Source organism: Ostrea edulis, chromosome 3 (genome assembly GCF_947568905.1).
Source record: "Ostrea edulis chromosome 3, xbOstEdul1.1, whole genome shotgun sequence".
NCBI classification, from domain to species: Eukaryota; Metazoa; Mollusca; class Bivalvia; order Ostreida; family Ostreidae; genus Ostrea; species Ostrea edulis.
Window position 1 is genome coordinate 14,558,662 of NC_079166.1, and position 14,573 is coordinate 14,573,234.

General features: G+C 34.9%; 1 protein-coding gene across 1 annotated transcript; it reads right to left on the reverse strand.

Annotated features, from left to right (window-relative positions):
• Nucleotides 1-1,490: 1,490 nt before the first annotated feature.
• Nucleotides 1,491-12,916, reverse strand: LOC125676695 (uncharacterized). Its single transcript, XM_048914522.2, has 4 exons — nt 11,912-12,916; nt 9,859-9,927; nt 9,462-9,551; nt 1,491-1,898 (listed from the first exon to the last, which is right to left on the reverse strand). Exons 1-4 carry the CDS (start codon nt 12,896-12,898, stop codon nt 1,800-1,802), a joined length of 1,245 nt encoding a protein of 414 aa, XP_048770479.2. The 5' UTR covers nt 12,899-12,916; the 3' UTR covers nt 1,491-1,799.
• Between the last annotated feature and the right edge of the window lie 1,657 nt (nt 12,917-14,573).

Here is a 14,573-nt window from a genome sequence, read left to right on the forward strand (position 1 = left end):
AGGTCAATCATTCATGCGCTACAAACACAAAACATGTCACCCTTTGAAATGGTAAAAGGCATCGTTTTGTCACCAAGTTACAATGAAATTCCAAGAGGATTTTGTTTCTTTTATGAGGTGAAAATAATTTCCAGTTTTTTTTTTTTTTCAAACCTTGACGTAACGACGCCTTTATAATCGAATTGAAACCAAACAATTTCGACATTCGTGTTGTGAATTAGACGGTAAATTAAAATGTGTGTTTAATGATAGTTGTGGGGTAATTAAAATCTTGCATTCGTGCTCAATACGTATGAAATTTATGAAATTCGTTACCGGATTTGAATATTTCCATCGCCAAGTCTCGGGATATATCAAATATGGTAACTCATTTCATAAATTTCATATGTCATAAGCACTAAATCGAGATCCTCTATATCATACACTTCAATATGCCTATCCAAAAAATAAATCAGAAATCCTGATACAGTACATTAATCTATGTTGTTCTAATAACTGACGTAGATTGAATCTTGGTCTATAAGTAGAGCTTAGATCTGTCTGGTTGGGACAACAGAACATATGTGTTCAACTCTTTTTACATATGAATCTGTTTAAGGAATGAAAGTAATGTCCACTCATTTGATACGCTTAAAAGTAAATTGGGGCAGTTTAAGCATTATCAACCGCTTTGCGGTTTATGAGATAGCGTACACTGTCCCAACGTAATTTATAAAAGGTGACGATAACAAACAGTGATCAATCTCATAGCTCCTATAAAGGTGAAGATAACGAACAGTGACCAATTTCATAACTCCTATAAAGGTGAAGACAACGAACAGTGATCAATCTCATAACTCCTATAAAGGTGAAGATAACGAACAGGGATCAATCTCATAACTCCTATAAAGGTGAAGACAACGAACAGTGATCAATCTCATAACTCCTATAAAGGTGAAGATTACGAACAGGGATCAATCTCATAACTCCTATAAAGGTGAAGACAACGAACAGTGATCAATCTCATAACTCCTATAAAGGTGAAGATAACGAACAGTGATCAATCTCATAACTCCTATAAAGGTGAAGATAACGAACAGTGATCAATCTCATAACTCCTATAAAGGTGAAGATAACGAACAGGGATCAATCTCATAACTCCTATAAAGGTGAAGATAACGAACAGTGATCAATCTCATAACTCCTATAAAGGTGAAGATAACGAACAGTGATCAATCTCATAACTCCTACAAGCAATACAAAATAGAGAGTTTCGCAAACACGGACCCCTGGACACACCAGAGGTGGGATCAGGTGCCTACGAGGATTAAGCATTCCCTTGTTTATATATCGTATAAAATGAGTAAAAATTACTTTATTCTTTAATAACTTAGCAAACTGCGTATAATATTATTTGATGGATAATTCTGAAGAAAATATCAATTTTATATGACGCAAACCGTTATCGCCGTAGCAAAAAAATGGAAACTAAACAGTTAAACGAATTGTGGTGTCATTCATAGAATTTCATATAGCGGAACTAAACAAGAAACATCTTGATGCCATAAAAAAAATGTTGATAAAGTTAAATGAACCAATCGAATTTCGTGTTGCAAGTAAAATTAAATCATGTAATATATTATTATACAGACAGCTGATATAAAGCTCAATTACAGTTCTTATGCTTTCAATTATGCTTGATGATACACTTAGATAAATGATAAACATCTATGATAACAATAAAGAACGTCAATGGTAGTTTTACATTGTAACGAGATAGTATGCTATGCAACAGTATCGGTTAATTGAATGATCATCTATCACGTGGTGCAGTTGCAATTGTTGACCTGAGTAACATTGCAGCTCCCTGCATGAATCTGGAGGACTACTATTGTGTAGGTAATCACAGTCCCAAAAATCTGCCAAAAATAGAAATATACAGAGTCAATAATATCATACAAATACATGTCATGAATTGTCACTGGATGTCGGGAAAACGTGTCATATCTGTATACAAATTCTAGAATTTTATGTGACGTTGCATAATTTATTGTTTCAATTAATGCTAAACCTACATGTAGCCAGTGCAACAATTACATCCATCCAAGATAAAACACTGTGGTATTATACACTGTATGTGTATGTAAGTTATAAAAACGTAAAGGTGTTTTGTGGCATTTTTGTGGATTGATGTTTGATTTTCTCTTTATATGTATTCATGATTATTCTGCAGTTTATAAAGGAGAAAAATACGCTCCACTTCGAAACATACCGACGGGTGTTTTTTGCAAAGATGTAATTTCAAATTGAAAATTCGTTACTTGGCAAATACGATAAGAATATTCACCTTCTCTGATATTAAATATCTCGACGAATGCACAGTAAAGGTTATAAAAGATGTACTATGCCTTGTTACGGCAGCGACCATTCGTGCCGCACGTATCGTCGCCGAGCGACCGAACGTGCCGTGAGGGTGGACACGATTAGTCGCCAATTTCAGGCCATACCTGAGCACGAATGGTCGCCATCCAAGCCCCAATTCCAAAACCCCAACTTTGCTTCTTCTTTTTCTCCTCCTCCTCCTCCTCCTCCTCCTCCAGCACTTATTCCCCTTCCTTCTCTTTCTCCCTTCTAATCCTCATCCACCTTCTCCAAATCCTTCTTCAATTTCTTCCGGTTTGATCAAACCGAACGAGTCTTTTGAATTGGCAGGTACATGTAATCGCTATTTATAAGTGGGATAAGGCGCTTTCTAATACCCTTCGATTAACAATCAGATACTAATGGACGCTCCCTAGAAAGAATCGCACAGCACATCTTATTCCGATTCGAAACAGCTCTTTAAATCTTTGACATGTTTCAAGTGTGCAGAGAATATGTCTAATCTTGCATTTCATTAATGTGGCGTAAAAGGGTAGGCCTACAAGAGGAGAGAGTACACGAAACATGACATTGATATACCCAGAAAACAGTAGTATTCCTCCATAGACGCCTACTCTTCAACAAGTCAGAGCTATCCCCGCGCTGCTAATACAATCATCTCATTTAATCTTTCTCTTTCTCTCTCACACACACACACACACTCATAGAGTCTCTCTCTCTCTCTCTCTCTCTCTCTCTCTCTCTCTCTCACGCCAAATTCAATATCAGAATATCAGAGAGAAAGAGAACTGTGTTTGTGCTAAATACTTTGAGAAATAGTGGCTCTAGTTTGGGAGATCCAATTTCATGTATGAAAAGTGCTTCATACCTAGATTTGCTTACTCCATCTGTTCAATTTGATGCGTACTTTGTAAAATTACCAATTTTATACATTTTACTTCATATTTATCTTACTTACAGTAGTTGGCTTAAATTCTTTTTTTTTATTTTGTTCATCATGATGGTACTGATGGGTTGTTTGGGGTGGGTTTTCTTTGTTTCTGTTTTTGTTTTGTTTTTTTACATTAAATAAGCATGGTAAGTGGTAAAGTGCTGTTAATTAATATTATGTTCACTAAAATTAAAACTGTGCACGCAGTGCATGTTTATGCCGAATTCAAAGATTTCATTTTCTTATCAAACCATGACAAATACTAATACTTGCTTGTATTTCACTCTGTGTGCTCACGTGTATTTGTATGCGTGATTGCGCACTCATACTTGTCAGGATGTATGTCACGCCATATTTATATTTACTCCTTTATAAAGGTATCTCATATAATCTATGAGATATCTTCCATTTTCAATAAGATATCTAATAAATTTCCTAAAATGTCTCATATAATTTACAGTTGATATATATTTCATAAAATATATAACCTATATTTAAACTACATAAGATGTCTCATAAACTTATAAGATATGTTGTATATTAAACAAGATATCTTATAAAGTTTATGAGATAACTCAAAAAGATAGAAGACATCTTATGAATTTATTTTTGTAAGATATCTTATAAAACATCTAAGATATCTCAAATGCTTTGTAAGAAGATATCTCATAAATGAATTTTTATAAGATATCTCATCAACTTTATAAGATATCTTATGAAATATACGTGATATCAAATATGTTTTATAAGATAACTTATACATGTTATAAAAGTTTAAATTCATATTGTTATGGGTCAGAATTACCCAACGGCAGAATTTACTAACAAAGGCAGTCAAACAAGTAATGACATTTATTTGCAATTATTGAAAGAAAATTATAATGATAACAAAGTACTAACTTACAATAGGTGAACAATAAACAATGTCCGTGCCGAGCTGAATCTGTATATCTCGTACAAAACAAATTACAAATCGGCTATTAATTTCCAACGAAATTCCTAAATCCTAGTTCCAGTTATAGAATAATCCAAAATGCCTAAAGTGCTTGTCTAACCAGAGCTTATCATCGCCTAAATTCTTATTGGATTCATTATCAGAATAAATGTTCTGGTACCTTCTTAAAAGACACAGTTCGTCATCTTTCTACTACGTGATAAACATCGAACTCTATAACAATCTAGGTCACAGATTTCACTAAGTACAAGTATTACACAACAATATGATACATTATATAGTTTATAAGATATCTTATAAAAATTCATTTATGAGATATCTTATAAAAATATAAGATATCTTATAAAGTTTAAGAAATATCTTATAAAACACATAAGATATCTTATATGTTTTACAAGATATCTTATTTTAAAAAATGAGATATATTATAAAATTTCTTTTATAAGATACCTTATAAAAGTTAATGAGATATCTTAAATCAAAAACGTTAATAAGACATCTTATAAAGTTTATGAGATATGTTATATACTATATAAGATATCTTGTATAAAAACATATTAAGATATTTTAAATCTTTTATAAGATGTCTTATCAGATTTATGAGTTATCTTTGAAGAGGAATAAATGTAAAAACGGCGTGCCATAAGGATGGTATGTAAGAGTATTGTGTTGCTAAAATGCTGAAACTCGTGTGTTTGCAAAATAAATTCCCCTCAAATTCCATTCAGAAATGTGCATCTTTTTAAGAGCTAAGCGTAGCTTAAGCGCTTATTGCCGCCAGTTGGATTTTGCTTTTGTCATCATGTTTCCGATTTATCGCCACCTATAGGCGAATTTATGCATCGCTGTAGTCAACAAGTCGTGTTAAAAGTAGTCGTAATTTTACAACCGACCTAGCACGGGGATAACATTCATATCTGCAGTTGTATTTTTTTTTCGGAAATACAGTTCGTTGAACAGTGAATAAAATATGTATGAAAAGGGTGATATTTTTGTCCTCATTCTTGGGGAAAGTGAGACACAGATGCAGGTCATTCTTCAGTTAAAATTCCCATTTGAATCTGCATCTGTAATAATTAAAGTGATTCAAAATCTAAAATTGAATAAGAATATGTCTATGAAACCGTTTTAGCTAGGGTGCCTTTGCATTGTTACCTTCGCATGGCGCTTAGAGGCCAGGAAAATCAATCTGCATGGTGCAATCTATAATTAGAAGCCACGTCATTAAGCTATACACGAGTAAGGAGGGTTTTCCACGTGTGTTTTGGCTGCTGTTCCGACTCAGTAAAATTTTTGTCCGACGCAGCAAAAATGTGTGCAACACAGTAAAAAATTAACTGATCCGCGTCCATTGTGAACGAGAAAGAATTTGTGCACGATTATGCTTTGACAGCGAAGGACAGAGATCGGTGTCTCAGAAGGATGATATTGAGTAACTGCTTACACCTTCCCCGATCATATACGTAAGTCGGTCATGCAGAAATTTAGAGGATTACTTTATTATTTCTAAACGACCAAGATATTCTTCAGAATCATCGTCAACACAATCAAATTTGATTTCGTGATTTAGTTTCAAAAATGAGACTAAAAATAATAGTCTTGGGGCAAGGAAAAGATAAAAGGTACAACATTATATTATATTATATTATATTATATCATATTATGGAAGACAATACCCCGGTTTCAAGTATTCAAAACACCGCGTGGAATTTTACGAGGGCTATATACTGAAATACATATGTTTAAAACAAGTGTTAGATAAACATTGCCATTGTGTCAAGCATGAATGTGAAATGGTTTGCGGTCCACAGCACGCTACATACAACGAAAAGTAATCGTGTTTTCAATTTCTTTGTACTTCAAACAAACAATTGACAATGACATGCATATGCTACATGCATTTCCGAACGTACAAATGATGAAGAAGGGGGGGGGGGGGGGGTATGGATGTACTGTCGTTGTTCCCTGTCCCCACATTTTGTTTTCGTTGAACGATCTTTTCATATTAAAAAGATGTATTTAGTTTTTTGGTGAGATGCCTCTTCATTATTTCTAACAGCGGTTTGAACATTACCGTTTGAAATTTACTTTTGTAACATTTCAGTGCCTAGTTTGGGATTCTCATTTAGCTACGTTTACATGTTGTAAATCTTGCATATTTATTGCGAGTCACCTCTGTTACGTTTTTTATTCATATTAGAACTCCTACACAAGCTTCGAATCTTATGGTTTTTTGCTAAGGTTATTAGCATTTTCATATAAAGAACTGTTTTATAAAATTAAAACAATAGCAATGTGTATTATGTCTCATTCAGACAAACGGATTAGTCTCCTTTGCAGTATGAATATAAGCTTTTACACAAGAAGTGTAATACACACAAGTTGAAGAGTACAACGTTTAATGTACCTGTGTACAAACTCTTCGGTTGTTGGTTTTTTTTTTTGTTTTTTTTTTTTTTTGTTTTTTTTTTTAGATTTACGTATAACAAACAATCACTACAATTGCTACATGTAAATCCATGTTTATATGTTAGTCTAATTCATCAAACTTTCATGTTAAAAATGAGCTATCTCCACTCTTGTTGATGACGCAGTATTCAGTTTCAAAGTAATATTGCACATGTATGATGAACATCTTTACTAAATAATTTCCTAAATTTTGTTTTCAGTATACATGTATTTATCGGACTTATTTGGATTCAGATTCTCTCCAACCTGATTTTGAATTGAAAATAACTTCATTATTGATTACAAAAAATAATTCCACTTTCATGGTTTGATTGCTATTTACAGATAATTATGCACTGGATTCTGTAGTACAAGTCATACAGATGCATGTTTATGTGTGTATTTAAATGATTTCTGGTAAGGTAATGAAATGGATGTAAACGTTTCATAATACTGCATTATTGGTGTGTTTTGACATGTGGCATTTGTTAGTGTATGTGGTTATGTGTAATTTTCTTTTTTGTCCAGTTTGTTTGTTCCTTTCTGTTATAAGTGACTTACATATATGTATCAAACTATTGATTTGTTTCATTTCAGTTGTATTCTAAAAATATTTCATACACTATTTAACTGGAACACAACAGCAAGTTAGTTGCGTAATAACAATTGAACACTTTATAACGAAAACTACCATTGCAACTGTTTTCACATTTTCTACCAAAAATGTTCTTCTCTATAACATCACATCTGTAAGAGAAAAAAAATGCATAGTCATGTAGAGCATTTAATGATCCAGGGACCGGAGCAGAGCGGATCAGAAACCCTTGCCTTGGGAAGATGGGTGGGAGCTAAACAGAGTATAAAGTGTTCATTTGTCAAATATTTGAATAACATAGCCTTAAATGCTATTGATTGATTGTATCTTGTTTAACGTTCTTCTCAATAATTTTTAATTCATATGGAGACGTCACCAAGACCGGTGAAGGGCTTCCAATTTAGGCCTATGCTCGGCACTTACGGCCATTGAGCAGTGAGGGTTCTTTAGCGTGCCACACCTACTGTGACACGGGACATCCGTTTTAAAGGCCATCTCCGAGGACCCGTGACATTCACACCTGATGCCGAGAGTTTGGTGATGGAACTGTCACTACCTGGACCACCGCAGCGGCGGTAATGCTATTGATACTAAATTCTGATTATAGATATTTTAATAAGTACAGGTGTCCTTTACCAAAATTGTAAATTTCATGATCCAAGGACAGGGTTTTAGTTTAGTGTGGGATCAAAATTATCATAGTGACCATTGTTTTAACAACATCATATAAAATTTATATTTCAACGTGTTGAAAAGTTTCAGGACACTGCTTCCAATCCATATTTGTTATTTTCTTACAGAAAATGTACTACTTAGTTATGCGAAAATACATACACCTTTTTTTAATATTGTTCCTGCTCATTAACATTACATACAGAATTCATGAAGTCAGCTTAGTGCTTTTCAGTACTTTCAGTACTTTGATTTGTTTGTTGGCTTTGTATCGAGCTTGATTTGAGTCACAAATGTGTGCAGGTATGTGCGTGTGTAATGCAAAACAAAATTTATTACACATGAATGCACACATATACGCATGTAAATATATACACATGTGCACGTATACGCACGTGTATGCACACACACACACTCACATCGTCACTCAAATACACACAGACACGCACGAACGAACACACACCCTTTTTGCAAAACAACTGCAAAGTTGGGGTTTGGGACAGGGGGCTTGGGTGGTGACCATTCGTGCTAGGATATGTCCTAAAATTGACGACCATTAGTGTCCACCCTCACGGCACATTCTGTTGCCGGGCGACGATACGTGCGGCATGTTTGGTCGCTGCCGACGAACTATGCGGCACGAATGATCGTCGGCGACCAAACGTGCCGCACGTATCGTCGCCGGGCGACCGAACGTGCCAAGGCGACCAAACGTGCCGTAACAATGCCTCCCAGTTTCGATTGTAGATAAAACATTACATAAAATCGAAACTGGGAGAAAATAAATGGAATAATGTCAATTATGTTTTTAAATAAGATAAACTTGAAATAAATATTCGAAAAATATATAACGCTTTTAAATTCTTACACAGCACATCTTTTAGAACTTTTACTGTACATGTATATTCGTGCAACTGAGATCAGAAGTGAAATTGTGATTGTAATCTGTTCAACAGAAATATCTCAGGTTATTTTATTTTTCAACTTTACTGGCACACTCCAGCTACGATTGTTCATCAACATTGCGTAGCATTTGAAGATTTGCTTTTCATCAGACTATCATAGTACTGTACTGAAACGTCTTCAAATACATTCAGAAGTAATATATGCGCTTTAGAGGATACTACAGCATTGCCACACCCCCTTTCACAATAGGGTATTACATTGTCACGTGGAATATATCATTTGGGATTTCTAAAACGTTTGCAACAATGTTTATACAATTCTCTTGTTTATTACACACAAATGGCAGAAATTACTCCAATTACTGGAATTTCAATCAGGGTTTTCTTAGAGTGATGAAAGGATTTCCAAAAAAAATGATATACTGTATTGTAAACATGCATAGGGATTAGGAATGCAAAAGATTGTTTTCTTTATCTCACATACAACCTGTACATCGTCCAAGTAAATTAATTATAGTCAAATAAAAACCATTTGTTTTCATAATAGATACTGCAAATTCAAATATTTGCAATATCTAAGAAAGAAACTTTCACCGTGAGAAATGTTGATCCGTCCATGGTAAACAGACCGTATACATTTATTCCTATTGTCTGGCTTGACAGCTGGGCTATGAACATATTCAACTGTAAGTAAAACCCACGATAATTATAATATAAGAAAATTGGAGTCAGGGGGTCGATGGTGAGGGATGAAACACAAGTACTTGTCAAAAAAAACACGTGATCGAATGGGCGACCCCTACACGCTTTCACTTATCATGAACCAGGCTTACAGTAATGAGAAGTTACTTCTTTAACCACTACTCAATAACAAGGCACGGACGATTTACAGAGATGGTTCCATTTTTTTCACACGAAAAAGCCATATTCATTAGATTTTTAAAGACTTCACGGATCGTATATTTACCAATTATGTATATAATATACTTACCTGTTGTTGTGTTTCTACAGACAGATCATCCAGACTAAGAGCAAAAAGACTTCTAAGAACACCATGTGCCTGCATAAATAAAACACAAGAATAAAGACTTAAGTCCATGGATGTTGTCGCCGACCTTAGGAAGTATGTGGTGTTCATATCTCTCAGCTCAGTCGATAAGCAAGAGCTTGTTTTGTGTATCACTAGTTTTTTAATCGAGCCCGGCTACTGAAAAACAAGTTGCTGTTAAAGAAGTCTCAACAGTGTCGTTTAAAGTCAACGTTTTGCAAATCATCTGATCCGCAAGCTGATCAACAGAGGATGCTTACTCCTCCTAGGCACCTGATCCCACCTCTGGTGTGTCCAGGGGTCCGTGTTTGCCCGACTGTCTATTTTTGTATTGCTTATAGGAGTTATGAGATTGATCACTGTTCATTATCCTCACCTTGCATCGTTATAACGATCCTTTTTGCCCATGCAATGTGTTATTGGGTAAAATTCTCACTGACATGTTTCCTACCAATTGTTAGACAGTTCTTGTCTCCATTCACTTGATCAAGATATACGGCTCACAGAGAGTGTGATCGGTCGACAGAGAATGCTTACTCCTCCTATTCACCTGATCCCACCTCTGGTATATTCATGGGTCCGTATTTGTCCAACTCTCAAACATTTGGATTCCTTATAGGAGTTATGTGATTGGGCACTGTTTGTTATCTTCACTTTTTTTAAATTCTAGATTGTCATGTTATCCCGAAACAACATTATAAAAGTCAATCATACCTATATAGTATACTATAGATAATCATTTTATCAATGTTTGCACTAAATGAACATCAAAATATCTAAGTGTTCGACACAGTAAATCAAAGTTTAACGTTAACATTGAGGACATATTTACTCTGTTAGTCTAGATTATCCGAAAATCTCACAAAATGCATTTAAGATATAACTTTTTTTATCAAACTAGAAAAACTATCAAATTAGTTTTCAAATGAAATATCATTTTTTGTTGTTATAATAAATCAACGCGCAATGTTTTGACTATTGTTCATCAGAGTAACATTTATTTTTCGTCGTCATCGACTATATTTATCAATAGTAACCTAAATGTTGATAACATTTTTGTTATGAATTGCATAAAAGAATACATCTTAGTGTGTTGTAAGTTTATATATGTTCAATGTCGGTCGATACGCAAATTACTTTGGCATCTTGTCACTCAACTGTAATAAGAGGTAATAAATTATATTTGGAATTATCGTTCTTTATTCTATATAGCAAAACCTACTTATTATCAACCATCTGGATATGGGGCTCACGGCGGGTGTGACCAGTGAACAGGGGATGTTTACTCCTCCTAGGCACCTGATCCCACCTCTGGTGTGTCCAGGGGTCCGTGTTTGCCCAACTATCTATTTTGTATTGCTTGTAGGAGTTATGAGATTGATCACTGTTCGTTATCTTCACCTTGCATCTGGGTTAAGAGAAAATTCACTTCACTGCAAGTTTTTCATTGCAGCAACGCCTACCATCACGAGGACCCTGGATTTCTATCTACTTGCAGTTTTCATTTCTAATGACGTATTGTTGACGGGAGAATATCTACCTACATTTGTATTTACAAAATCAGATTGATTGTATCTTGCTTAACGTCTCACTCGAGAATTTTTCACTCATATGGAGACGTCACCAAGACCGGTGGAGGGCTTCAAATGTATGCCTATGCTCGGCGTTTATGGCCATTGAACAGTGACGGGTCTTTAGCGTGCCACCTACTGTGACATTGACACGGGTCATCCGTTCTTAAGGTCATCTCCGAGGACCCGTGACATTCACATCTGATGCCGAGCGTTTGGAACTGATGGAACTGTCACTACCTGTTTTAACGACTTAGGGCTATCGCGGCCGGGATTCGAACCCCGGCCTTCCGCATGCGGGGCGAACGCTCTAAACTCTCGGCCACCGCGGTGGTGTCTACTGACTAAGAGACAAAGTTCTATATGTTTTGCAGAATAGCATTCCAACAACTTCATAGGAAATTTACAGTGAAGTATATATTTACCTTTGAGTTGATTTTTGCTCCGGTTGCTATCATCGAAACCATTCCTAACAATTGCATTAAGAATATGGTTACGAGGAATAGTATGTCAAATATTCCAAGAGTACTATACACGATCCCATACACGGTGAAGCAGAGACTTGGCAGCAGTACCATGAACCCAAAAAACATGTTCAATTGTATAACACTGTTTGCAGTTTGCAGAAGCTCTGTTACTTTATGATGTTGTTGTCTCAGGTTTTGAAGCTCGATGGTAGAAATGGTATCCCCTTCTCTTGCAACGTCAACTTTTCTTATCACTTCTTGGAATTCTTTGATGATTATATGAGACACAACAAAACTTATCAGTGTTTCTGATTCTATGAAAATGGAGCAGAATTGTGTGGCAGACATATCAATGATATATACCAGGTCAAATATATACCCATCCTTGTAGGAAAATGGTAGCAGACGACCGATTAAGAGTCCAGATTCATCGAGAATACGATAACTGGCTAATGCATTTATACAAATTCCAGAAATTAAAGTAAATACAAAATGCATAAAGAATATATTTGAAGTCATTCGTTTCAATTTCCTCATATCTGTTGCAAAGCCATACTCGGTTTGAAACAATGAGAATTTTGACAAGATTTTGGGTAAATTTGTTGTAGTAGTGGCGAGGAAGACTGGAAACATTACCGTGTTGCTGATGTACATTACCGCGAAAACTATCCGACCCATTAGTTTATCCGAAAAATCATCATTAGTTACAAAACTAGCTGAAATCCTAATGACAATAAATACCAAAATTAGCATACACATCACGTTTAGTATCAATTTGGCGGCCATTGCACCAGTTAATCTGACTTGATCTCCTTGCCATTCAACGTAAATCCCACAGATTTTTAACATCAACATTGGGTAGCGTAGCACCTCTTTCAATGATGGATCATCGTCTTTTCTTTGGATTTCCGATGAAACAGATGAAATGTTTTGAACACGAGCCATGTGTCTTGAACAACAGTGACAAAATGACTCACCGATATATCAATACTCTGAACAACGTTAGGAAGGACTCTATATCAAGTATTTTGACATCATTGCGTCAATGACCACTATTGAGATTTTTTTATACCTCTTATTCCCGACGCTGAATTCTGTTACAAAATGTTAAAATATTATATGAAACAACCCGAAGTACATTGCCATTAAGAAGAACCAGTCTGAATTATTTGCTCAGCACTTCACAACGAAGCGCATGCAGACATACGGAACACGGTTAATTAATGTCGCGAAAGAGTTATATTGCATTTCATTGTTTCTTGTTTCTATGGTACTACCATTAACTGTAAGCATACGATTGTGAACGTTTTAGTGATTGGGTATAATATTGTCATGGGACAATCAATTGTATTTCTAATTAGCCTAGGACATTCATATAAATGTCTAGAGGTTTCAGGACAATATGTCAAAGCCCTCTGCTTTTGGAAATATTATATTTTTCATTGATTCTTTTCTGAAATTCCCTGTTATGAAAACAAAATCATTGCAATACATAACAAAAATTCACCAGGACTATTCATCAAGTCCATCCTCTGTTTCAAATGTGTTGGATAGTTCAGGTCTGCTACGATTCTCGATATTGATGCATGATTCTGGTCACGATCTGTCACTGTTTCAGTTATGTAAAGAGGTCATATTTGTACCCCATGTGTTATTGCTTACTTTTGAAAAATAATAACAATAATGAAAACCTCTCTCTCTCTCTCTCTCTCTCTCTCTCTCTCTCTCTCTGATCGCCATCGCTCAGTAGTTAAACGTTCACTTCCCAGGGTGTTTGGTGTTGCTAAACTACGGAACGAAAAAAAGGAAAGAATTAGAATGATTAATGTAGCTAAGATTACACCTAAAATCGGGAATATATACTTTATTAAAATAAAAATTTCAGGAATTAGTATGCAAGAGGTAAAACAGTTTTATATTAAAATTCTGCAAGTTGAATGTTTGTACACAGGAGTCTGAAGTTTTATCAATAAAATCAAAATGAAAATCCGGTCGAAGTGATACATAAATGTATATTTTAGCTGATGTAGAACTAAATTTAAATTCAAATTTAATCGTCTTTTAGATATCTATTTCGATTAAAAGCAAGTTCGATTTAAAAAGGGTATGTTTGGGGGAATTTTTTCAATTCGTTTTTATCTTTTTCAATGTTGTTTTCGGGGGTGGGGTGAAAAACTCTTATTCATTGGGTAGGCTCATAAAATCTTTTCCTAAGGTGGCAGCCAGAATAAAGTAATAAGATACAAAGGGGTTAGATTACAATTCAGTTATTTTACAGTATATTCATTTTATTTTATTTTTTTTAATTGTGAAGCACAATATACTGTCACTATCGGGGGATGGGGGTCAGAAAATGACAAATCCGGTGAGGGGGTAGTACTCACATGCGAATGCTTAATACTGTTCACAATAAGTTATATAATGGTTGTCAAATGCATTAATATGAGTTATATGAATCGTGGATTCTGAGGATGACTTCCCGTTCTCTCTGTAATTTCTGCTTCTCTTGTTCATGATAATCCTTTCAATTTTTTTTTTTACGAAAAAATACAAAATTTCCCGTTTTCCGTTCCGTTTCGCGTTTTAGCAACACCAGTTTTGTTACTTATTTTATATTCTA

What these genes read in the sequence shown, in the direction of transcription:
- LOC125676695 (XM_048914522.2), bottom strand. Translation starts at nt 12,898, where the DNA reads ATGGCTCGTGTTCAAAACATTTCATCTGTTTCATCGGAAATCCAAAGA. An exon ending in CTGTAGAAACACAACAACAG is followed by an intron (nt 9,552 to 9,858) that starts GTAAGTATATTA and finishes TTTTACTTACAG; the next exon opens with TTGAATATGTTCATAGCCCA. An exon ending in ACGGATCAACATTTCTCACG is followed by an intron (nt 1,899 to 9,461) that starts GTGAAAGTTTCT and finishes TATTTTTGGCAG; the next exon opens with ATTTTTGGGACTGTGATTAC.